At 41.7% G+C, this 22,966-nt stretch overlaps 1 protein-coding gene across 1 annotated transcript in view; it reads right to left on the bottom strand.

The window, feature by feature from the left end:
• Positions 1 to 22,966, bottom strand: part of TPRG1 (tumor protein p63 regulated 1) — a 151,375-nt gene that overhangs the window by 105,859 nt on the left and 22,550 nt on the right. The window contains exons 2-3 of the mRNA XM_027848731.1: positions 16,446 to 16,675; positions 3,882 to 3,973 (exon numbers count right to left, since the gene is read on the bottom strand). Coding sequence (XP_027704532.1) covers positions 3,882 to 3,973; positions 16,446 to 16,667 — 314 coding nt within the window. The 5' untranslated portion in view covers positions 16,668 to 16,675. The remainder of the gene's footprint in view (positions 1 to 3,881; positions 3,974 to 16,445; positions 16,676 to 22,966) is intronic.

Here is a 22,966-nt window from a genome sequence, read left to right as displayed (position 1 = left end):
TCCAAACTCACATCTCTCACTGCCTTGCAGACATCTTGAGCCAGATGTCCAGTAGATATCTGAAACTCAATATGTCCAAAACTGTACTCAACATCTTTCCCCCAAACCCTCCTCCTCTTCCACCCTTCCTATTACTATAGATGGCAACACACCCCTATTAGTCCCTCAGGCTCACAACCTGTGAGCGATCATGGATTCCTCATTATCTCCCCCCTTAATCCACTCTGATTCCCAGACCTGTCAAATTAACCTTTAGTAACATCTATTGAATATGCCCCTCCCTTTCCTTGGTTACTTTCTCCACCATAACTGGACAGCTAGGTGCCACAGTCGATAGAGTGCTGGTCCTGGAGTCAGGAAGACCTAGGTTCAAATCTGGCCTCAGACACTAACTGGCTATGTGACCCTGGGCAGATCACTTAACCTTCTTTAGCCTCAGTTTTCTCATTTGTAAAATTAAACTGGAGAAAGAAATGGCAACCTTCGTCAGTATCTTTGCCAAGAAAGACCCCAAAGGGGTCATGAAGAGCTGGACATGACTGAAAAATGATTAAACAACAACAGCAAACAAACAAACAAAAACTTGGCACATATTAGGCTACAATAAATCCTTATTTATGACGGACTCATTCATTTGCTTTATACATCAACTAAGTTTCTGGGGTAAGCCTGAGAATGTGATCATCGTATTCAGTTCACATGGGAAAATGCTTTCCAAGTTGGGAATATGTGTGTGTATGCATGTATTATAAAATGAACTTTAAGAAGACAATCTGTTGGTAGTTTGGGTATTCTTTGTTTTCTACTATTTGGGGGAAATGAAGTATGATGGGAAAGAGGAAGGACTTGTAGTCATGAGACTAAGGTTCAACTGTGGTGTGGCGGCAAGAGCCCTTGACTTGGAGCTTGATAAATTATCTTCAAATTCGGGTCTTGTTCTGTAGTACCACTGTGACCTCCAGGTCACATCTACTCTCTGAGCCTCAGTTTCTTATCTGTCCAATGACGAAGGGGAAGAGTGGGAATATGCTCTAACTCCCAAGATCCCACAGAGCTTACCATCTGTGGGAGCAGAATTAAATGGCGTGATCTCTCTGATTCTCAGTTTCTCCTTTTGTAAAGTAGGGGCAATAATATTTACATCACACCCTAATGAGGTTGCTGTGGGGGAAATGCCTTGTAAATCTGAAAGCATCCTGTCTAAATGTGAGTTGTAATAATTAAAATGGAGTTAATAAAAAAAAAGTATAACTCAAAGACCTGTGTTACATAATAATGTATTGTATTCGTGAATGTCTTTTAGCATGCAATACTGATCTGCTGGCTCCAGCTGGTAAAAGTATCCTTAATGCTTTGAGCCCTTCATTTGAAAATACTACTTATTTCAGGCAAAATTCTTCTTACTTATAAGAAATTCACAGAGAAAGATCTTCTTTTGAACTCCCATTCAGATGAAATCCACAGGTACTTGACATATTGACATATTCAGTAAGGCTCAACCTGCTCTATCTGCATTATAGTTATGACAGCTTCGGAATTGGGGGAATTAGAATTAGTGTTTCATTATCATTTCTTCCCTCTGCCTCGTCCCTGTTTTGTGTCCTTGCTTTTCCATAAAGGTGAGTTGATCAGAGCTCGAGGGAGCTAAAGAGAGCATCCAAGTAATTGACAAATCACTAAATTAGATTTGGAGAAAGCCTAAATTCTGGATCACAGATCCCAGTTCTCTGGAGTAAGATGAGATCTTAGAAATTGTCTAGCATAGTTTCCCTACTGATGAGGCATTTGAAGCCCAGTGAGGGGAAATGACTTGTCCCTTGCCATGCAGTCAAATTCTGGGAGAGCTGAGGATAGAAGTAATTATGATCTTTGCAACTTGTTCAAGTTTTTTTCCTTTCTCTTTACCTCAGTTTCTTCAACTGTCAAATGAGGTGGCTTCAATAGGTGGTCTCTAAGGTCTGTTCTAGATTTAACACTCTGAACAAGGGACTTTGCAGGTTCCAGATTACTCTAACCATAGAGAAATCAATGGATATCAGTTCATTGACCTCTGTGGGGTCTCTGTAGAAACACAATTGAATAGGGTTTTTTATAAAGACAGATATTTGAAAGAAAGGGGATGCAGAAAGGCTACCTCCAAATATCATGGCAGTCCTTTTCTCCATATAAGTGCATCCCATTCCTTGTGACCCTGTAAGTCATTCATTTCTGAGAACCAGCACACACTGAGCCAAGATTGTCTTATCAGGGACCAAGCTTCTGGAATATGATTGATGCCAGAACTATAAAGGAAGAGGCCATAGTCAGTCTGCTACAAGGTTCATTCAAAAGAGGAGGGTGTTTTGTTCATTTGCTGTCTTTGCCTCTTTGAATTAATCACTGGTTACTGAGAACTATTAATCTCATAACCACCACTACCCATGCCCCATCTCTCAAAAAAGTGCAAGAGCAAAAATACTTGGATTGGGCATGCATTTCTCTTCCCCAAGAGCAGGCTGGTTAAAATAATTAATTCATGTTAAATCTGATGTCAACAAGATGCCACATGAGGTTCACGTAGTTCATTTCTCTACTGCTTTAGAGAGCTCATATTTAAAAAAAAAAAAGTTTCATAGAGTGCTCTGAGTCTCCATTTAGAAAATTCCTGACATTTAGACAGAGGATTGACTGACTATCTCTCTCTCTCTCTCTCTCTCTCTCTCTCTCTCTCTCTCTCTCTTCCCCAGTTTCCCTTTTTTTTTTTTTTCTCTGATACCTTGGTTTCTGGTTGAGGAAAAATTCAGGTTACCAAAAATGTTAGGAAAAAAAGAAGGTAATACAGAGGCACTAAGGGGAAGCTGGGGGAAAAACAGGCCTTGTCTTGAATTGCCCCTCAGCCCTTGAGGAGGTGGGTTCAACTGGGGGGTTTCACCCGAGTCTTCTGCCTAGAGTTGTCTGTAGAGCTACTGGCTCTCTTCAGTCTTTCTCTTTTCTGCCATAACTCAGTCCCACCCTCTCTTTCTGCTTTCATGATTGCCCCAGCTTGCAGGTTCTTTCTGGCTTAGCTCTTGATGCCCCACCTCAACCCCGCAACCCTTCTTCCTCTCCGTTAGACCCTTGAAATCTCTCCTCAGTTATGAACCTGAGTTCACAGCTAGGTCTGAACCTTGATTCAATCAAGAAGTTTCTTTACTAAATAAAGGGAATGAATCTTTAGGAGAGTGGAGTTAGCTTAGCCTAATGTAGCCTATCCTAACATTGGCCTTGAAGTCAGGAAGGGCAAGACTTAAATCCTGCCTTAGATGTGGACTAGCTGTATGACTGTGGGAAGATCATTTAATAGCTCTGGATCTCAGTTTTCTCACCTGTAAAATAAACTTAATAATAGCAGCCTACAGAGCTGCTGTGAGGGTGAAACAAGATAATGTCTGAAAAGTATCTTTAAACCATCAACCAATAGTTATTATTATTATAATCAGTAGTAACAGTATTTATTGCTTTCCTCCCTCCCACCCAATACTGACATTTACTCCAAATTCCTTGACATCCAATCCTAGCCAATGCAATAAGCATTGCTAAAAATCTACTATATGCCATGACCTGTTTGGGGCTTTGGGTGTGCAGTGATAAAATTGTGCATGTCCCTACACACATAGAGTTTCCAGCTATGGCATGTAAACAGAGAATGTATGTGATAATTGACAATTTGAGGAGATAACGAGAAAGGGAAGGGGGAGAGAAGGAAGAAAGGGAGAAGAGAGAGTGAGGAGAGGGAGAAAGAGGTGGCAGAGAAAGAAGGGGGAGGACTGCTGAGCAAGGGGACAGGAAAGCAGGCCTGGAGGAGCTCCATCTTAGGCCCTAAAAACCCCAACTGCCCAAGGCCTATCTAGGCAGCTACTTACTCTGTCAAGAGCCAGAAACCTTGAATGGCTTCACCCATCGTCTCGTCCACATGGTTCTTTAAGTCTTGTCTGGCCGTTTCAATTGCCCCTGGCTGAAAGGAAAGAAGTTCAGACAATCTGGAACCAGGACAATGGATCCCTACATTTTATCTCTGAATACTAGGCTCTTCTTGGGCACTCTTCACAGATGGCATCATATTCTGTCTCTTAGAAATTAATGGTGTGTTGAAACCAAAAGGAAATCCTGGGTCCCTGAAGCTTAATTGGGGTGTTGTCAAATTCAAAAGAGAAAATGTATATATGTATATGTGTGCATGTGTATGTATCTATGTATGCAATGTTTAATTTAAAGTATTTTTAAGTTTACTGATTATTATTACTGCTATGCTTTCAAAATATTTTAACATATCATATTTAATTAAATTATTATTGTTATTGTCATTATTATTGTTCATCGTAAAGGTCACCTTGTGTGAATCTGAACTGAGCCAGATTCTTTTCTCTATAATATACCAGTAGTTTTTAACTGTTGTGGTGAATCCTCTCTTGTTCAAATCCTCACTAACTACTGATGGTGGGGGTCTTCCTATTTTTTTTTCAATCATTTCTTAGTTCAATATTTTGTCAAATCCTGTCACATCTACCCCAACAGTGGGAGACTGTGTAATACGTTGGAGAGCTCCCTAGCTCCGGAGGTAAGCAATTTGGGTTAAAATCTCCAGCCTAAAGCGAATCACCTGTGTGACCCTGGACAAGTCACTTAACTTCCCTGTGTCTCTGTTTTTTTTATCTGTAAAACATAAGAGGGTTGGACTGATGACATTTAAGAGCCCTTCAAGATCCAAATTGATAATAGATATTATGTCTTCCCTTTTCTCTCAGAACACCCAGCCCCACCCTGCTGCTGGCCCTTATCAGGCATTACCAGAACTAGAGTCCCTTCTCCAGTGATTCCCCTCTCCCAAGTCACTCTCCACATGCCTACTGAAATAGGTTTCCTAAGAGACAGTGAGCTATGTCTTCCTATGACATGTCTTCCCTCTTCCCAAACCTGCAGTAGCCTCTGCTGCCCCTACCATGCAATATAAATATAAATGCCTTAGCTTGACACTAAGGCCTTTCTGTAATCTGTTTCCTAACTTCTGCTTTCATAGCACATCATTTTCCTTCAAACTCTCTAAGTTTCTGCTAAACCAAACATGTAGCTCCCACCAGAAACCGATTTTGCTTCTTGTGTTTCTGAGCCCTCACATGTGCTATTTCTCTCCCTGCCTTCAATGCCCTCCATCCTCATCACTAAACTTCTGAATGACTTTATTCCCTCAAGACCCAGCTCAGGTTCTCCCTCCTTCACAAAGCTTTCCTTGATCCACCCCCTCACACTCTCCGGGAGTGAGTTCTCTCTCATTCCTCAAATCTCTTCTATTTAATTATCTGTGCTGTATGCATGTTAGTATATGAGGTCCTTGGGAACAGGGGAGGTTTTATCTTTGTATACTTAGCACCTTACCCAGTGACTGATATAAGGCGGGTGATTAATAGAATTTTGTTTACTTGAACTGATTTATTTTGGGCTAATAAATATCAGGTATTGTGTGAGTAGAGAGCTAAAGATAGAGGAGGAGAGAGAGAGAGGGAGAGAGACAGAAACAGAGACAGAGAACAAGATAGAGAGATAGAGATGGAGACAGATACACAGAGAAATGAAGACAGAGTTAGATACTTGTAGAGAGACAGAGACAATCAGACACATAAAGATATAGAAAAAAGAGACAGAGACACAGAAAGGCAGATGAAGAGAGAGGTAGAGAAGTACAGACAGAGATAGAGAAAGAGCAAAAGAGGAAGAGGAGGAGGAGGAAGGGAAGGAGGAGGAGGAGGGGGAGGAGCAGGAGGAGAGAAGCTAGGCTAGATCTAAAGAGTCAGCAGGCCATCACAACTAAACTGATGGATTTGGAATGGAGCCTGGGAAAACCAGTTTCACACTGCCCCTTTCCATGGTGTGAGCCTGGGTAAACTGCTTAACTTCTTCACCTCAGACAGCCTGCTAGGACTAATCAAATAAAAAGCACAGAGCAGCTCATAAAATAAATCCCTGCACACTTAGATGGGTACCCTTCTTCCTTACTCTGGGAGTCACCAAAGTCTGATTGGGTGACCTACTGGCTACCAGTCACTGCCTTTCTCTCTGCTCCTTCTTCCTCCTCCAGGCCATATCTTGATGATTGGCTTGGTGATTGACACTGGTCCTAATAAAAACATGCAAAAACCTCTTGCCTCAGTCATCAATTTCTTTTTCGAATATTTCCAGTGATAGGGAGCTCACTATCTTATAACAGCCCATTCTATTCAAAGCCCATTTAAATCATTAGAATTATTTTTTTAACTGACATTTGTACTAATTTTGCCTCTTCACGGTCATAATTCTGCCCTCTGGGGCCAAGTGGAACAATGAGAATCTCTATATACAACATTCATTCAAACACTTTGAGCCAGCTGTCTACCTCTTCACTTAAAACACATGCCCCAAGTCTTCTCTAGCTTAGATATCCCCTTCAATGAATTGCTTCTGCCATGATCTCTTCCTTTGGACTTTGCTCTTGAGCTCCTCTGGCTCTCTGGGTTTCTGACTATTGCCCAGTATTTCTGATGATTTACTTTGTATTTGGTTGCCAAATCTCTGGCTCATTTTCTGCTAAGGACCAATCTAAATACGTTCTAACTCTGCCCCCACCCCAGCCGTGCCCGAATGTGCTCTCTCCAACTCCAAGATGCCTTGATTACTCCCTTTTGCATCATTCCCTAGGTCTGGTATGTCCTATTTCTTCCCCCCTGGATTTTATCCCCTATCCTGGTTCTGGCTCAAGCTCTGACCAAGCCCCCAGACTCATGCTTTCCACTGGCCTGTCACTGCAGTTGGATTAAATTAACCAACCCCTGACAGGCACCCACCACGTCCTCATGCAATTCACTATTTGTAGCAAGGTCATGACAATTACAAAATACAACACCCCCACACCCCCAACACCCCCCAGGCTGTATCTCTCCTCTTACAAATAGAAACAGAGCTGTTAGCTAGGTTGGGGATAGAGCTTGTCACCAGCTCCTAGGAAACCAAATGAGATTTTACAAGATAGAATGTACCAAAGTGTTTCCTCAATGAAAACAAACACCTTTCTGGGCATGGCTTGTTTTTTCTTGACCATTAGTGTAGTTAAATGAGAGTCAGGAGATATAACTTTTAGCGCCATACTATCTCTACCAATTAGCTCTATGAACATAAGGAAGATTCTTTATATATATATATATATATAAACACATATAACATATATGTATGTATGTACATGTATATATTGTGTGTATGTATATGTATATATATACACGTATGTATATATATTTATTATGTACACATATATGTGGAGAGGGAGAGTGCTGCATTTAATAATAAAAATAGCTAGCATTTATATAGCATGTACCAGGAACTAGACTAAACACTTCATAAATATCTCATTTGGTCCTCCCAGAAACCCAGGGAGGTAGGTACTATTCTTATCCTCATTTTACAGTTGAGTAAATTGAGGCAAACATAAATTAAGTGACTTTTCTAAGTTCATACAGCTAGTAAGTATCTGAGATTCACTTCAAATTTATGTCTTCTTGACTCCAGGCCTAGTTCTCTATCCACTCTGCCATCTACCTACCCTAATTCTTCCCACTTTGCTTTCCTTTGTAACCCTATACACTTTGTTTTCTGTCTTCAAAAGTCTTCTTCTGCAAAGGGCACTGTAGATTGCTAGAGTGGCCCAGGACACACACACACAAGCTTAAGAACCAGTTACCTAGAGGAATTCTAAGATTCTGTCCCCTGGGGTTTTATACTTCATTCTGTTCCCATCACCTGGGTATGTCACAAGGACCTATAGTTTAGCTAATAGCTCCTAAAGTGTCACCCTAACCTCAGAGAGGTTTTCAGGCCTTGTGAAAGCTGTGGGCTTTGAACATCAATCTTCCTAACTCCAAGGCCAGCTCTTTTTCCTCTGCTAAGCTGTCTCATTTACACAGATTCACTGTCTCATTGCTTAAAATTGGCAAGAAGCCAATGTAGGCCTTGAGCCTTGAAAGGTAAGTGAGAGGTTGAGATACTGACTTCAGGAATTCAGTGAATTGTAGCCCTCCAGGAAGAAAAACGGAATTCAGATCCCTCAAAACCACAGTTGTTTCTGATGCCAGTGATCACAGTTCAGAACATTACCAGATGCCTGACTGAAAGGTTTGTGCTACTTCAGGGGTTATCTGGCCAGGTGTCCAAATGCAAGTGAGAGCCTTCCAGGATGGGAGAGAGAATGAGAGGATATAGACATATCGCTGGCTGGTGCTCACTTCCTTCTTCCATGCACACACATACACACCGTGAGCCTGAGCAGTCCTCCTGGTCACCGGAGTTGGCCAGGCCTGCCTGTCTGGCTTGCTGGCTCAAAATGGGCATCACTTCCACCTCATCCCTTTCCTTAATAGCGTTTCTGCCTCAGCTAATATAGCAGATGGTGTAACAAAGACCCACTGCAGAAAGATCAATAACTTGACGGAGGTTGGGGTGGAGAAAGGAAAACATGATGGACTTGCCATATTGAAATCCAATGAGAAATGGGCACAGACTTCTTTATGCTCAAAAACTTCCTCACCCTTGGCCATCAGAGGAGGTAGGAGCCCCCTGTTGACTCTCAGCCTCCAGTCTCTTCATAATAGATGTGGCCTGCAGAGTCAATGGGGAAATGCGCATGTATACCAGAACGGAAATCACCTCGTGACTCCATAAATAACAAAATCTTTTAATAAGCATTATCTTTGAAAGAACAGCAACAACCTTTAAAGACGACTGTAATATGAGTCAACGAGATCTCATGAAAATAAGTTATGATTAGAAAAGTCTATTAAAACTTTTCTTTTTCCTGGGGCGAGGGTAGGAGGGGGCAGATCATTTCTTTTTTCAGGCAGGAGCCTTGCTGACCCTGCCGAGTATCTGTTCTGGGAAGGATCAACAGCCATCACCACGTTATCATACCATATAGGGTGGAAAGGGGATAGAGAAGCCACCTACCCTCTCGATTGTCAGAGGTTTAGACCAAGGTGATACCTGCATAAACAGTTGCAAGTAGGGGGGCTCAGCAAAAAAAGCGTAGAGAGAAAGAGGGGAAATACTCTAGCCAAGTCAGTGTCATGGCGGCAGAGCTATCTTACAACACAATGGGGAGCCCCAAACCTGCTTATTAAACTCTCCCAACTCACAATGGCACATGAGCTATAAAAAGGCCATGGGGAACCGTTAATTAAATATTAAAAGATCAAATAGTTTTAGTCCCATTAGTTTGTATGTAATTTACATTCTTAAGTATAAATTTAGAGATAATTCCCCATTCCCAATCTCTTTCAATTTTCTGATAAGGTATCTTACTAATATAGAGTCCTACAGGGAGTTTAAAAATATCTTTCCCCATGTGGCTCGAGTATTGTTCCTTTCATAAGACATTGCTTTGGAATATCAGTCTCCACAAGAAAAGCAATTATCATAATATACCTTGAGTCGTTAGCCTTGAGTGGTACTTTTGTTCAAAAAAGACAGGAGGCCTGCATTAGCTGTATTTAAGCTTTAATAGCAAATGAGCTAAAACAGTGAGAAAGGGCTGTCCAAACAGATTTGTGGCACATATGAGATGTGCTTGTTAGTTTGTCCTCTCATCCATTAACTGCGATTTTGGCCAAGTGGCCTGTCACACAATCAATGCTTAGTGGTGTCCAAAGTTTGCCAATATGATCTCATCTCAGCCTTGAATGTTTCACTGTAGCTTTTTCATGATGACCTCTCCGGGCTACGGATTCCATTATCTAAGTGTTCTCAGCAGCCTCATGAGTCGACTTCTCTGTCCTTTGAAAGACAACCCTTGGTTGTCTTTGGACAAGAACAAGAGTTCCCCTGATCTATAGTTCTTACTTCACTGTCTAAAAGCCTTTGGTTCAGTCTGTCAATCTGTATCATGTACATCGAGGGCTGCTCTTCTTTCTCAAGAATCACTCTGAGCCAGCTCAAGCTCTCTTCAGTGAGTTATGGACCTTGCAAGCTCTTCAGAACAAAACAAAGGCCCATGGTGGAAGCCAGTCAGCGGCTTCACTTCTCAACATTGAAGTGGCAATAAAAAGTTCAATGAGTCAGGCTGAAGCAAATAGACCAGCATCTGTTTTTCTCGCTGGCCAATCTTACATCTTCAGAAAGATTCTTGATTCACCCCAGGGTGCCCTGTTGCTAAATATTTGTTCTCTGAGTCTCCTACACCTCTTCCATGCCTTTGACTTCTGGTGCCCACTTGGGTTTTATTTCATGTATACCCGTGACTGATGAAGACCTTGGTCACTTGCAGCTGTTCATTGTTTAATGACAAGGAGGTGCTTTTAGTCCTGGACAGAGCAAGGGAGACACTGCCATCAGATCCATGTACATTCCAACACCCATTCAGATCTCCTTGCTACATTCAAACCCTTTGGTGAGTCTCCAGGTACCTTCTCCCCTTTCTCCTACACTAGGTAGAGAAGCAGGGGAATCAAGGAGAAGGAAAATGAGAAAGGGTAAAGGAAGGGAGAGTAGAACAAAATCCCAGTGCCTTCTTCTAATGTTCTAACAAATTCAAAGCTTCAACCATACCACATTCCCCTTCCCTTGCTACTCCCAGACTACCAAAGTTGACTCTGAGTAATTATCCTGGGACCTTTAAATGAGGTCGCTCCTCCTTAAGAGTCTAAACAAACCTCAGTGCTTTCCCCGGGCCTAAGGAAAGAGCAGCTTTTGGATATGAGCTAAGTTTTAGGCTGGGGGTCAATCAGATCACCATTGTAGAATATTCTCTTTTCTGAAGTATCCATTGTGCTCAATTCCTCCCTGATGGTGGTGTAGGGGATAGGTACTTGACTTGAAGTCAGGAAGGAAGACTGAGTTCAGATCCTGACTTATTTCCTTACTATCTGTGTGACCCTAGTCCAGTCACTTAACTTCTCTCTGCCTCAGTTTCTTCATCTGTAAAATGAGGAGGGCTGGACTTAATGGCCTCTTAGTATATGATCCCATGATCCCCAATTTCTGGCTGGCCAGGTGTGTCTGTGCACCCCATCTTAGATTAGGATTCTCAAGACCTTCCTCCTGCTCTCATCAAAGAGTTCCAAGTGGTTGTGGCTTGAGTCTTTCCACACTCCGTATATTCTAGGACTATTGCTTTTGTAATCTCTTACAGAGATTTCTTGCCTGGTTATAACATTTTCCATTGAATATAAAACATTTTGCTGTTTGTTACTTTGAAGAAGAATCTATATTATACTCACATGTGATATTCTATATTCTACACTCCTCCTAAGCTCGGAGTTCACTGGTCTAGCTCTTTATCCTAGAAGGAGGTACTCAGAATTGTCCTGGCTCACCAGGGAAATAGAGATGCTTCACTTTAAAGGGACTGGGTGGGGGGGCTGGAATGTTCTGTGTGGATGAGCATCCTAGAATGTTAGAACTGGGAGGCCATCTGGTCCAAGTCTTCATTTCACTCATAAGGAAACTGATGGCCAGAGAGAGGGAAGGGTCCTACCAAAACTTGCTCAGCTAGCAAACACCAGAAATGAAGCAGTCATGGAATAATAGATTTAGGGCTGGGAGAGGGTGGCTTCAGAACGTATCTGGTCAACTGCTATTCTTTTTGTTGTTGTTGTTGTTGTTGTTTTTTAACAAAGAATAAAACTAAGGACCAGAAATATTAAGATCAGAAAGCAACTCTTGAATTTGATGTAAGGAAGGTAGATAGTGCGGTGGATAGAGTGTTGGAGTGGGAGTCAGAAAGACCTGAGTTCATAATCCTGATCCAAACACCTACAAAATGTCTGATACTGAGCAAGTCAGGTTTCTGCTTTCAGCCTCAGTTTCCTCGTCTGTAAAATGGGCCTAATAATAATTACCTGACAGAGTTATTATGAGGATGAAAGGAATTATTAAGTGTAAAGCACTGTGTAAAAAGTGATCTGCAAAGACTAGTTGTTATTTTTATTAATTGAATTTACTTTAGAGTCACAGTTCATGCCTCCATTTTTTGAAGTGCTTTGTGCTATGACTAATAAACATACAGTTATGAAGTCAAGTGGATTTGGGGCCAGTTGAATGACCAGTCTACCAAATTGCCAATTGTGGTTTTTAGGTCAAATTTGAAGGAAGAGGTACCCAATGGAGTCTCATACTTGGCTTCAAAGAAGTCATCGTTGAAGTACAATGTGGGGGAAACGTGACTAGACAGTGACTTGCTTGAAGAAGAGCTGGAAGTTTTAGCTGACAGCAAACTCTGTCTGAGTCAGTAATGTGATCATAGCAGCCAGTGATGCTCCCAATCTCTGGTTTTGGTGAGGGAGGCATAATTCCCAGCACTTTGGAGATGACAGCCCCACGGCACTCTGGTATGAATAAATCCCAATTGTCCTCTGTTCAGGATGCTATATTTTAGGAAGGACCTTGATGAGTTCTACAGTGTAGACTCAGATGGTGAAGGATTCTGCACTAAGGACATAAGAGGATTAGCTGAAAGAATAAAGTCTGTTCAGCCTGGAGAAGAAAAGACTTGGGTGGGTGGTATCATGAAGGTCTTTAAATAACTGAAGAGCTGTTGTATGGAAGAGATAGTAGATTTATTCTCCTTGTCTCCCAGGTGATAGAATCAGCAGTAATGAATGGATATCAGGAAAACACCTCCTCCCACTAGGAGCTGTCCAGGCTGGGCTTCCTCAGGAAGCAGTGGGTCTCCCCTAGCTGGATATTGTCAAGGAAAAAAAAAACTGAAAGACCTCTTGGTGGGCATGGGGGAGGGAATTCTTGGCTAGGTATGGGCTGGCCTCTATGTCACTGAGTTCCTTCCCAACTCTGAGATGCTACGATTCATTTTGTCAAAATAAATGTGTGTGGGTGTGCAGTGCAGTGTCCTGTACAATAGTAGGTGTTGATGATTCGCATATACCCACACAGACGCAATTACAATTCCTTGCAATATTGGGGCAGGCAATTATGTATACTCAGGCATCTTGTTTGAAACACTCTTCCCCAAGCGCATATGAAAATTAAAATAAACAAACTGACGCTCTTTCTTTCTGCTGCCACAGAATCCAAGCTGAGATGGATTGAAGTGTTTGCTTCTACCTCTGTCTGAGTGATTTAACCTTTGAGGATGCCACATAGGGTCATGAATAGGGATAGTACAGGAAGAAGGGTTATATAGTGAGCTAGAATACAGGGATTCAGGCACATCTCATTGCCATTACACAGTTTCTTGGGGATAGGAGAAATGGCTCTAATTTTTTTGGTTTGTTTTCTTAGTTTAGTTTTGCACTATCCATATTCTTTAGCCTCACAATAGTATTTGACAAAGTTGTCAAACCATCCATTTTACTTTGATCTCTGCTTCCTTAGCTTGAGAGACAGCCCATTCTTGGGACCTTCTTTCTCTCACTCTACCTTATATGGCACGCAGAGATTGTGTGTGTATGTATATGTAGGTATAACACATGCATGTGTATGTCTGTATATACATATATCCTTGAAATACACGTACATGCATACATGCATGTATACACACATACATTTGTGAGTGTGTATAAAGATCTTTTTAACTAAATTTCTCTTATCAGCTCCTCATCCTCTTTCCAACTTTTTCCATTTGAGTATCTACCAAGCTTCTGACTTTGGCTTCTTTTCTTCTTTCTCTTAACTCTCTCCCATGGCAAACGTTCTCTTCTACGGTCCAACAGTCACCTCAGTAGATGACCTTCAATTCCTGATCGGAGCCCCAGGCCTATAATTCCAGCTCCTTGTTGGATAGGTCTACTTCCATGTCCCAGTGGAATATTAAACTCAATATGTCCAAAACTGGATGCACAATCTTTCTGAAAAACCTAGGACTCGCTACTTTTATGCTTGAATTTTTATTACCCTTGTTTTTCCAGGTTCTTGGGTTGAGAAATTAATAATATAAAAGTTGTTTATACTCAAATATTAACACATCTAGGTATATGCATACACATATACATACATACATATATAGAGAGATAGATATGCACACATACATATGTATACACACATTTATTATATGTTATTTATATATTTATTATACTTACACATACATATATATACACATACACACATACATTCATATCACACCCACACTGCATATACATACATGCACGTATGGCATACATGTATATGCATATGTATGTGTACATGTATATATGGAAGGGCCAGGTAGGTGGAATAGTGGATAGAACGCCAGGCTTGGAGTCAGGGAGTTCAAATTTGGCTTCAGATGTATACTGGCTGTGTGTCCCTGGCCAAGTCAGTTAACCCTGTTTGTCTTACTTTTCTCATCTGTAAAATTAGCTGGGGAAAGAAATGGCAAATCACTCCAGTATATTTGCCAAGGAACCCCAAATGGGTCACAAGGGGTGATTGAACAGAACTGAAAATATGTAAATATATATACTTCTCTCTCTCTCACTCTCTCTCTCTGTATATAATATATATATATATATACAAACACACACATATATAGATATATACACATATTTATACACATGCATATATACATACACATATAAATATCCACATGCATGCACACATTCATATAGATATGTGCATATACACAAATATGTACATATAGGCATATAAATATACATATACATGGAAACATAAATATACACATTTCTATAACTACATATACAATACATATATACACATATACCCATATATGTATATATACACATATACATAGAACTGTGCATATACATGTGTGTGTGCATGTGCATGTGCATGTTTGTGTGTGTGTGTGTGTGTGTGTGTGAAGGCCATTAGTACAGAAAATAGATAAAACTAGGTCATCAGGTCGAAGACATAGGTTCAAATCCTATCTCTAAAATCCTGTCTATGTTACCTGAGGAAGTCACCTAACCTCTTAGTATCACACACGAGCATTTTAGACTATTAAGTACCAATTGGATGTAAGTTCTTTGCTAGAATGGATGGTTTCATTCTTTGTACTTGTATTCCAATGGTTAGCACAGTGCCTGGCATTTAAGAAGGGCTTAATAAATATTTCTTGATGGATGGATTGATTGGATGATTGATTCATCTTCAGGGAGGAAGTTTCATTACTAGGAGTTTTCTGCAATGATAAACTCACAGGTCAGGTCCAAGTTCATCTCTGCACACACACACACATACATGATATGTGTTTGCATGTGTGCATATTATAAATGTACATATTCACAAAGATAAGACTTTAAGATTTTCAAAGTGATTTGCAGAATTCATCTTATTGGAAACTCCAACCCTATCAGATATTTACCAGCCCTGTTTTGGGGATGAGAAAACTAAGTTTCACCTGAGGCTCTCAACTAGAAAGGGTTAAGGGAGGATTTGGAGATAACTATGGGTCTAGTATGTCATCCGCTTTTGTACATAGACCATGTTCTAGCCCAGTTGCTAGTGAGTCCATCATTCTCTTGCTGCTCCTTCACTCCCCATCTTTGTATTTCAGGCCACTCCTTACACTCATGCTTCCCCACTGCCCTGCTCAGCACCTCCATGTCAGAAACAGGCCCATGGCATTCCAAGTCTAGCACCTGCTACTATACATAAAGTTTTCCCTAGGTGTCATCTGCTCCATGCAGCTCCCTCCTTCTCCTCTTCCTCTTCCACCTCAGCTGAAAGGACCTTTTTGTCTTTGCTCAGAATAATCCTCATGTGCTTTGTCTATTGTAATCATTGGTGTGCATGGCCTGCCTCTCTGCATTTAGAGTTTAAAATGCTTGAAAGCTGCCTCTCTGTTATATCTCTATTGCTGTCCTGTCTTGCACATCTCCCTGCTCATAGCTGACACTTGACAAATGTAAGATAAAAGAATGTAATGAATGAATAAGGGAATGAATGAATGAATGAATGAATGAATGAATGAATGAATGAAGTGAAGAACATACTGGACTGGGCTTGAGAAAGATGAGGAATTCAATGAATTTAAAATTGCAAAGCCTGAGTTTGAATGATGGTTCTGCTACTTAGCTGCTATAAGACTTTAGATGAGTCATTTTAGCTCTCTTGGCCTCAGTTCCATATGTAAAATGAGAAGTTTTGGTTAGATGGCCTCTGAGAGTCTTCTAGCTCAAGAAAGAGCATCCTATCAACCTATGTTGATCTAGTCAGCAGCTAGATCAGGATTTTATTTTAACCCTTTAGATGACACTATATTCTTTTTTTTTTATTTTTAGTGAGGCAATTGGGGTTAAGTGACTTGCCCAAGGTCACACAGCTAGTACATGTCAAGTGTTTGGTCTAAGACTGGATTTGAACTCAGGTCGTCCTGACTTCAGGGCCGGTGCTCTATCCACTGCGCCACCTAGCTGCCTGATGACACTATATTCTTTGTTAAGACCTGCCAGCCTATACCCTCTGCCCACTCCTATGATATCTAAGACGTGGTTTAAGAAATAGAAGCAAGGATCCATTACCCGAGTAACAAAGTACTTGCGTGTGCAATGTGGCCGAGTGTATGGGTTTGGGTAGAGAACTGATTCGGTCACACTAGGCTGCCTTGCCATTCTGCTGGGCACTGAGTCTCTGCCTGAACTCCCCTCTTCCATTGGGAGGCTGTCTCTTTCTGAGGGCTGATCATCTCCATCTGGCTTCAGTGCCACAGGCTGGAACCCTTCGAAGCTGCCAATGGTCGACATTCTACAGCCTGAAAGGACGATGGGAAAGACAGTACTGGATGAGAGGAAAGCACGTATGTTTTGGCTGCTACAAAACAGGCCAAGTTTAGCAGTTTGGAATTCTTAAAAATTGACAAACAACCCCCTGAGATGACTAACTAGAGGTCTGAGTAGATTTAGTCTAATGACACAGACTCCCAAAATACCATCTGCATCTTTTCATGGCTACTCCAGGGAGAGGAAATTAGAGACCATCTGTGGCAGAGTGAAGGCAGGGGGCTGGATGGCAGACAGCAATCACTGCTTCAAAAAGGGAAAGGGAGTGAGATGGAAGTTATTTCCGTCCACCCTCATCAAGGGGGACAAGGAACTGAACAAGAGATGAGAAGGAAAGTTTTATCTGATGGTCTCTGCCTACGAATTCAAAAAAAATTGAGCTTGAAAATTCACCTGCCTCAAAACACATTTAAGACTCCATGGCAATCCTGTCCCTCTCAAATTCATGCCAGAACATTGAGAAATGAGGCATATAAGGGCTGCATGTTAAGTGCTCACATATGTATACTCATGCCCACACAAAAACATCCATTTTTAAAGATCTTCCAGGAAATGGTGGTCCACTCCATTATGTATCGCATTACCAAACAATCAGAAATGTTTTTAATTATTTTTTAAATTAATACTTAGTGAGTCCCTTTAGTTTCTCCACTCAGTTTCTCCAGAAGGGTAAGAGTAGATTCAATGTTCAATTTCTTTGAAGAAGCATTTAACTTTGAAAGAAAGGCAGAAAATTAAAGTGACGGTGTAGGGTAATGGCAAGATTCAAACAGAGTGCTTGAGGAGCATTGGAGAAGGAAGAAAAGATATCTGTTCAAAACACAGGGAGGAAGGCTGCATTTGGATTCTTTTAGAGTTATCCATGGGGTGCTTGGAAGGGCCCAAGCTCACTTGGTGGTCTCCCAATGGTGAATTAATGGGAGAACAGAAAAAAAAAGTCATCCCAGATGGGCAGATGTGGATGGGTAGTGATTTGCATCTTTGAAGAGAATACCTACATCCTTGGAAGTCAAAGATCCTTTGGTGTATATTTGTATAAATCGCTTTGCTAAATCTGGCCAACATTTTAAGTTTAGCACCCTGCCTTTCACGTAGTAAGAGCTATTTAAATGTTAACTATTGTTGCTCTTATAGTTATTATTCCTATAGTCTTCTAGTACCATGACTGCTTTCTCAATGGAAGCAGTTCCCTTCAAAATCCCTTTATCTTAGAAAGGGCCCCCTGGGCTCTTGTGAAGAAAAAGTCTTCACCCTCTGTTTGTAGCCTGGACCTCAGCCAAAGCTCTCACTCTTTAGAAAAGCTTATGAAGTGAATTATTGTAGATGAAAAACAAGAAAAAAACTTTACTTAGAGATATTTTCCATCCCTTCCTCTAACTGGCTTCCTTCAAAACAAAGAGGGAAGCAGGGAGGCACAGACAAGGGGACAAGGGGTCCTTGGGATTCAAGGGAAAAGTGATCTCTCACATAGAGTCTCCTACGGGCTATGAGTGTGAGTTTTGAAGGTCTGATGGATAATCCCAGAGAAATTTTAACTTAGCTTCTGGTACCTGGGTATCGTATCAGAGAAATAAGGGGAGGCTTCCCCTTCCCTGTTTATTGCTATTTACACTGGAGTCTGAGCTGCTTTCCCTCCCCACATCCTCCAGTCATTCTTAGATTTCTCACTGAGTAGATCTTTAGCTCCATGCATATCTTATTTACACAGAAAGATGAGACCTTGTCCAATTCACACTGGCAATAAATCCAATTCAAATGCTATGTTCCCAACCTGCCTTCCCCCACTCACTCAGTCTTTTCCTAATACCATGAAGGGAAGTAGATGAGTTAATATTCTGCTTGTCAATGGGTACATTGGATATCTGATCTCAGAGCCACCCAGCAACTGGTGGGAATGTGTTTTGGGGTATCTACCTATTTTAGAAGTCTTACCTTCAGCTGCTTCCTCACTGGGGGCCTAGTATCACAGCAGGGAAATGGGGGAGGTTTCATTATTATTTTTTCTTAAGACAGTGTCACAGCTACTTAAATTCAAAGGAAGATGAATCAAAAGTAGCAGTGTCAGAAGTATTTTTCTCCTCCCTCCTCCTCCTCCCCAGGCTGCTGCAAGAGAACCGTATGCCAAATTGCTGCCAAAAAGCCTAAAAGGAAATTGAGGGACAAAATGGTGAGTTCTGCGGAGCCTGAGCCTCCACAGAAGTTGTTCACTTGAGTGGGAGGGGCACTGCTTGGATACTGGGGTAGTAAAGACATCATCATCTGCATTGGCAATGGGGAAGAAGACTGGCTTTGCAGAATGCTCTCTCAAGTCATCTTTCTTTAGTCAATCCTTCACAGACACATATTAAGTGCTTGTTATATGTGAGGCACTATGGTAAGAGCTGACGATAATTTTAAACAGTCAAAAAAACAGTCCCTGCCTGTAAAGATATAGATACTTACAGAGAAGATGGAAAACAGTCTTATTGTGGTAGTCACTAGAAACATGGGAGGAAGGGAAGGCAGGAAGTCCTCCTAAGTTAGGTATGATTTAAACTGAGTCTTGAAGGAAGTCAAGAGAGGAAATGTTCAAAGACAAGCACTAAGCAAGTTGCCATGGGTCTAGAAGTCATCAGGAATTATCATAAAAGGGAAAAACCCAAAGTAGGGATTCTCTTGAGGCACTGTGTCTGAGATGGATGCAGAAAGGAAAAGAAAGGAAGACTCTCTAGGCAATGGGTGAGTCTCCTTTCATTATGGGACAGGATGCTAAGGAAGTGTTTCACCTGAGGAACTCCATCACTGAGGATGGATTCCTGTTTAGGCAGCAACAGGCAATGTCAGTCAGTACTATATGCTGGATAGCTGCAGAACAGAGACATGGCTGAAGAACCATGGTAGGAAAGGGTGCTAGGGAAGGAGAGCTGTCATCTTCTGCTGCAGTGGCTGAGAATGACAGGCAGAATAATCTATATTAAGTAGATTGGAGCAAGACTTAAAGGAGAACCGAGAGAGGAGACAGACAATAATGAGTACAGTGGCCATGCCCTGCTAGAGTTCCTGCATGTGCATGATCATAAGAGAATGAGGATACACAAGTCTCTTTTTTTAGGGGTGGAGAGGGTGGGTGGGTGGGAGGAGAATAGAGTGGCTCATAAATGACCCTTTTTATGAGTTCTATCACGAACCCTATTTATTTTCTTTGGCTTGTAAATTAACCATTTCCCCCTTCTTTGACTCTTGTGACTTATGTGCTTACAAGGAGAGTTTGTGTCAATGTCTTTGAAGGATCAAACATAAAACCTTGTGTTCACCTTTTAAAGCCCTCCTCACACGCCTACCTTTGCAGTAATATCCTAAACTACTCTTCTCAATGTAGTCTTTGATTCAGTGCCATTGACTTCCTTGCTTTTCTCACCCAAAACTCTCAATCTCGCAGCTCTGTGAATTTCTGATGGTTCTGCTCAGTATCTGAGAGGTTCTTCTGACTCACTTCTGCCTCCTGCTTGCCGATTTCCTTCAAGTCCCATCTCAAACTCCCACCTTGTTGGAGAAGTCTTTCCCAGTTCTGCTTCATGCTAGTGTCTTCTCTTCGAGATTGCCTTTAAGCTAGCCTATACAGAACTCATTTGTACTGCAGCCATTTGCCACTTTACATTAGAGTGTGAGCTCTTTGAGAGCAGGGACAATGCTTTTTGCCTTTCTTTATGTTCCCTAGCACTGTGTCTGGAACATGATGGGTGCTGAATAAATGATAGTTGGTTGACCAGCTGACAGTGTTAGATGTTGAATTTCCCAGCTTAGTCAGTGGGCATAATCAGGCAGAAGTGTGAGACCTGGCCCCTTTCTTTCATATAACATCTCCCAGTAAAGTATCTTCTGAACCCCTGGTGGTCTTTAAAAGTTTCTCTCTCTTCACAATTGCCTCATGCAACTGCTAGTTTCCTTGAAGGCTCAGTTCACCATTCTGCTATCACACATCATGTTAAGGTATGGGTATAATGAGGCAAAAATGAAGTACCATCCATCCTCAAGGACATTCTACTACAGGAAGCCAATGTATATGTGAGGCACCTGGATAACTCAGTGGATAGAACACTGGGACTGTAGTAAGGAAGTCCTGAATTAAAATCTGGCATCAGAAACTTGCTAGCTGTGTGACCCTAGGCAAGTCACTTAACCTCTGTTTGCCTTAATCCACTGGAGAAGGAAATGGCAAACCGCTCCAATATCTTTGTCATGAAAACCCCATGGAAAGTGTTAGTGGGCTGTTCTCCATGGGGTCAAAAAGAGTTGGATGTGGCTGAATGACTAAACAGAAAACACGTTAATATTTAAAAATAGGCAGAGATCAGGAACAACCAGTGCAAAGATCTAGAGATGGGAGAGAAAGTGCATCGGGGGACGACCATTGAGAATGACAGTTTGGCTTCTGAAGAGACCATTGGCCATTAGTCTCCTTCCCCGTTACTAGTGTATGTGTGGAGAAGTGTGGATGATGGCAGAAAGAGAAGTTATAGCCCGATTTTGAAGGGCCTTCAGTGTCCAACAAAGAGGTTTCTATTGGATCCTGGAGAGAAGAGGGAGCAATTGGAGTTTACTGAACAGGAGAGTGATGTGGTCAGACCTGTGCTTAGGGAAAATCACTGCTGGCTGTAAGAGAATGGATTAGAGAGGAGGGAGACTGGAGGCAGGGAGACCAAGTGGGAGGTTATTACAATGATCCAAGTGGAAAGTGATGAGAATCTGTAATAGGCTTATACCTCTGTGAGTAGGGAGACTACAGACACAAGAGCTATTATGTGATGATAGAATTGATCATACTTGGTTACTGAATGGATATGTGAGGTTAGGGAGAGTGAGAATAAGGGAATGGCACTGAGATCATGAACCTGGAATCCAGGATGGATGGTGACTCTCCACAAAAATATGGATGTTTGGAATTGGGGCTTGTAAGATAAAGAGTTTTGTTTCAAACACTGAGTTTGAGAGTTCAGTGGTGCACCCATTTGGAATTAATGAATAAAAAGAAAACAAAAAAGCTCTTCTTATATGCCAAGCATTGCCCTAAGTTCTGCAGATACTAATGTAAGCAAGCCATACAGTCCTGGATTTTAAGGAGGTTAGATGCTAATGGAAGAAGATAACACATAAAAGAGAGATGAAAGGCAGTAGAGGCACATGTGCAGTCTGGAAATGTCCATGAAGTGGTGTGGGGGCCTGCTTTCAGACAGGATGGGGTAAAGATATCAGAGTCAGGGTCCCAGGGGTTGGATCATAGTTCCTGGATGGGGAGGGGATGTAGGGGAAACAGGGAGGAGAGGCAGAGTGCAGGTGGCATGGTTTCAAAATGCCCAGTAGGCAATTGGTAACACAGAACTGAATCTCAATGGGGTTGAGATGTGGATCTAGGCTTGGACTTGGGTTGAAAATATTGATCTGGGGATCATCCGCATGAAGACAAAAACTAAACCTATGATATCTAATGAGTTCAACAAGTGAGGGAGTATTGACAGAGAAGGAGACCTAGGCTTCAAGAATTTTGGAGACAGCCAGTTAGAGGATTTGATATGGATGATGATTAAGCAAAGGGGAGAGAGAAGGAATGGCCAAGCATATAGGAAGAAGACCAAGGGAGCATGGAAAGGAAGATGACAAGTATTTTTGAATGCATGCTACATACTAGGCACTGTGCTAAGTGTTGGGGATACAAATGTAAGTCAAAAAGAGCCAGCTCCTGCCCTCAAGGATCTAATGTTCTAACGAAGGAAAACAATACTGAAATCTAGAAAATTGGGTACAGTTTTAGAAGGAACATGAAAACCAGCTATCCCACACCTGTCCTCAAGGTGGAGTCTCCAGGAGTAATTCACCAATGGGAGATAAGGGAGGTGGGCTTCACAGAGACAGGTCAGGACATGCAGGCAGCAGGGATGTTCAACTATTGGAGGGATATGAGTTGATATGGCCCTGTGGAAGTAACTACTTACTGGCTATTGGTTGATTGGTAGTAAGCCTTGCTATTCTTCTCCGCTGAGCTTCTTGGAAGCACTGGTGAATCCTGGAGTTAGGCTAAGAGCTATTCTAGACTCAGAGGTGCTGAATGTGTTTTTGGATATAGAGATTTTCACTCACTCCCCTCCACTGGGGGGAGGGTGGGTGTTAATACACTCAAGGCATATCATAAAAATAAGGATCAGCTTCTTATTTTGACATTTAAGGGAGGTAATTTATGGGAATTTATGTGTGGAGTCTTTCCACAAGAGCACACACACTCTCTCTCT

The sequence above is a fragment of the Vombatus ursinus genome, unplaced genomic scaffold, assembly GCF_900497805.2.
Source record: "Vombatus ursinus unplaced genomic scaffold, bare-nosed wombat genome assembly UNPS02006874.1, whole genome shotgun sequence".
Classification (NCBI taxonomy): Eukaryota; Metazoa; Chordata; class Mammalia; order Diprotodontia; family Vombatidae; genus Vombatus; species Vombatus ursinus.
This window is presented reverse-complemented; position numbering and strand designations above follow the sequence as displayed.